At 40.2% G+C, this 3,410-nt stretch overlaps 1 protein-coding gene across 1 annotated transcript; it reads right to left on the bottom strand.

Moving 5' to 3' along the window:
• Positions 1-862: 862 nt before the first annotated feature.
• LOC104946448 (E3 ubiquitin-protein ligase RAD18-like) lies at positions 863-2,193 on the bottom strand (the record flags this gene model as incomplete). Its single annotated transcript, XM_010772284.1, has 2 exons — positions 863-962; positions 1,754-2,193. Coding segments are annotated over 2 exons (540 nt in total), but the record flags the coding sequence as incomplete, so codon positions are not given.
• Between the last annotated feature and the right edge of the window lie 1,217 nt (positions 2,194-3,410).

Raw genomic sequence — 3,410 nt, forward strand, 5'->3', positions numbered from 1 at the left:
TGCTTGACAAATGTAGCTCAGCGCAAGTTCAATCAGGAAGACCAATATCCTCTGGTGTTACACGTCACTTCAATACTCTCTCATTAAGTCATCAGGGGCTAGCCCAGTGGTTCTCAAACTTTTTCTGTCAGGCCCCCCCTTTGGAGAAAAAAAAAAGTCGGGCCAGAAGATTTTTAAATATTGAAGTTAAAAGCATCAATCTGGTGCACTTTGAGAGCAAAATTAAGAGATCTATGGATACATCTCTCAACATAGAACTGTAAACAGATTTACTATTCCTCTATGGATATTTTACAAATCACTCCAATTTTAAACTTTATTCATTTTTTAATGTCATATAGTATTTCATACCTGTTTTTTATTTATTCTCTTATTTTTGTATAACTATAATGATCATATCATGTTTGTGTGCCTCGAAAATAATTGTTTACATTAATGGAGACCCACTGAGATAACACTGAGAGAGTCCTTTAGCTCACTGAGTCTCACAGTCTGACAGGAGAGGACTCTCCTCCACTTTGTTGTTGAAAAAACTCCTTATATCCGTTAGCGTAGCTCGCTAGTACCAGAAGCTAACAACGATCTCCGGTAACGGTGCGCACAAAAAATGGCTCGTTCCACACACACACAGAGCCGAGCTTTAATGAAACACAGAGACCCAGACGTAATAGTACTGTATCATATTATTTTCGAATCAATAATTTTTTCAAAATATGATCTTTTTTTTTTTTTTTTTTTTAAATAACCATTTTTCCTCCTGGTCTCTCGCGCCCCCCGTCACGTCTCTCCTGATTGAAATAGAGACAATAGAGCATTACAGCGGAAGATAGCTTTTGCTTAAGTGTTCAGTTAGGTATTTTACCTCCTCATGCTTTCCTTCCTGTCTCCACTGGTCAGACACGTGTCCAGATGCTTGTTGATAAACTGTTGCGGCACACTTACAGAGCACACAGGGCACTCCACTGAAAAACAAAATGGTAAAGATATTACAAGCAGCTTAGTTAGAAAAAAAGAAAACATTTTAAATCCATATCAGATACATTCCGATTCCAATCATTTTTAAGGATTGCACCAAACGGACCCTTTCTAAGTTCTATATGCAAACACACGAAAATTACTTTCACAAAAGTAAAGATGGTTATTCTTCAGTGTAATGGCTTTAAGCGGGAATGTATTAAAAGGGCTTTTCTTTTTAAATAGAAGCAAGAGTAGTGGGCAAGTAATGGATTCAGGGAATGCTCACAAAACTGCATATCGATAACACCCACTACTCTGGAAATCCTAACCAGGTATAGAACGCAGAGGTCAAACAATATTAAAACTAAAGGTAACCTTTACTCTGTTTTTTGTATGAAGAACGTAAATGTTGTATAATGATTGGATAATTAGCTTTAAATAAGTTAGTGTTGACCATCAAGTTAAGACATAGGCCTTGTTTCGCCTGCTTTGTACACACGAGACACATTTTTAAATTGAAAAGTGAATGTAATCCATAAATAGGGTCACAGTAAATGACATCAGCTTTTACATTATTCCCATGTAGTATGTGGCATCATCAAATTGTTCTGTAGTCTCTTCTGCTCATGTTACGGTATACAACTGATCTAATGCAATAATTACCAAACAGCTCTTCCATCGTTGTGATCATATTGAGTAAGACTGTGAATTTGGGAGTGAGTTAAGAAGCTAACTAGATAGGGTGAGTCACACTGGATGATGCAGCGCTCTTCATCTACAGGTAGAAAGGCTTCACCTTTGATTACGGGCTTTATGTCTTTCGATAGTGACGAGGAATGTGCCATCGCATGCCCGGTGCTGATACTGTGCGGGACTCCTGCAGCCTCCTGTTTGACTGACATCAAATTCTGGATAGATGACTCCTCCTCATCATCATCATTCGGCTCTTCCTTCACAACCACTGGAAGTCGTGCAGTTGCTGAATGTAGGTCAGCGTCATTTGCATTGTCGGTGCGTACAGTCTGTATTTTACCCCGCCGAGTTAACTGAGAATCAGAAGTATCGTGCCGTTTTTTTTTGGCGGGAGATGTTTTAGGCATCTTTTGGAAAAAGTTACTCAAAACAGCACTGTTACACTTCTGGCCCCTCTGTTTGGGAGTTCTGCATTCGACAGCTGAAGCTGGGGCATTTGGGGATATTGGAGGAGTGTTAAAATGTGCTTTTGACAACTGCTGCCTGGAAAAAAGAAGAAAAGGCAAATTAAAGTTAAACGAATGCACATTCATCACAGACAAGTGTATCATTACATTGAGTATAAGGTAAAGCAGTTATGGCTCTCTTAAAAACATATTGAGCTCATTAAAATGAGAAGAGCCAATGAACACCGGAGACAGTAAAATAAGCTCTTTGACGTTAGACTGCACCTGCTCAATTATCTCGCTGCTTTTCTACAGAGCGAGAAAAAGTGGGCAGTTTGGCTACACTCTTGGAAATGAGGAAAGCAAACAAATTGTAGCTAGGCCATTACTCAGCACTAAAATGGAACCAATGAGGTGTGTAATGTTCTGCTTTCCATATCTAGAACTTATTTGTGCTTACTGTCCCCATTAGAGCAGTTTTACACACACATGCATGCGCACAGACGTGGCAGAGCCGATTTGCACATATGTTATGTGATAACATCTGCTCTGTTCCTATTGAAGTAGTATGCTCTCCCCCTACCATTTATCTGTAACACTGCATTCAGCCATGTTTAACCAGGGTGTCCGCGGGGTCTTAAAAAGTATTAAAAGTTGATAAATCAATTTAGCGAAAATTAAGGCTATTAAAAAGTATTAAAAAGTATTAAAAAGTATTAAAAAGTATTAAACGGCATTTTCCAAGGTATTAAGAAGTCCCACAGCAACGACAACATGAAACACCCTTTAATTTACTGAAACGACATGTCGGGAAACCCCCTCAAGGCGGCCCCATGCATAGCGCGCCGTAAAATGCTGCTTCTTATTTTAAGTTTCGTTGCCTTGCTCCGCTCTGTGGGGGGGGGGGGGGTCCCAAGGTGGGTAGACCGACATACGCAACGCTCTGGGGGCCCAACGGCTCCGTGTGTAAGCCCTATATGATCATTTTCTGATAACGATGAAATAGCCCGCCTCCCTCTCCCCACGTCTCCTGCTGCTGCTGGGCTGTCAGAAGAGGGGGAGGAAAAGAGAGGCAGTCACCGTTTATTAAATATTATTATATTATTATACAGAGAACAGAGTCGTTATCAATTTGTTTTAAAGCTCAATAAATAACAAAGAAGACCTCTGATCTGCACTTTTCTAATTTTGTACGGAAGATTTAAACTTTAACGGACATGTTGACCGGCGAAAAAATTTTTTAACGGCAACTGCACGGTTCCCTCGTCCCTTGGAAGAGGCGGAGAGGTGGGTGTTTTTCATCTGCTGGTGGAC

The sequence above is a fragment of the Notothenia coriiceps genome, unplaced genomic scaffold, assembly GCF_000735185.1.
Source record: "Notothenia coriiceps isolate Sejong01 unplaced genomic scaffold, NC01 NC01_scaffold00011103, whole genome shotgun sequence".
Lineage (NCBI taxonomy): Eukaryota > Metazoa > Chordata > Actinopteri > Perciformes > Nototheniidae > Notothenia > Notothenia coriiceps.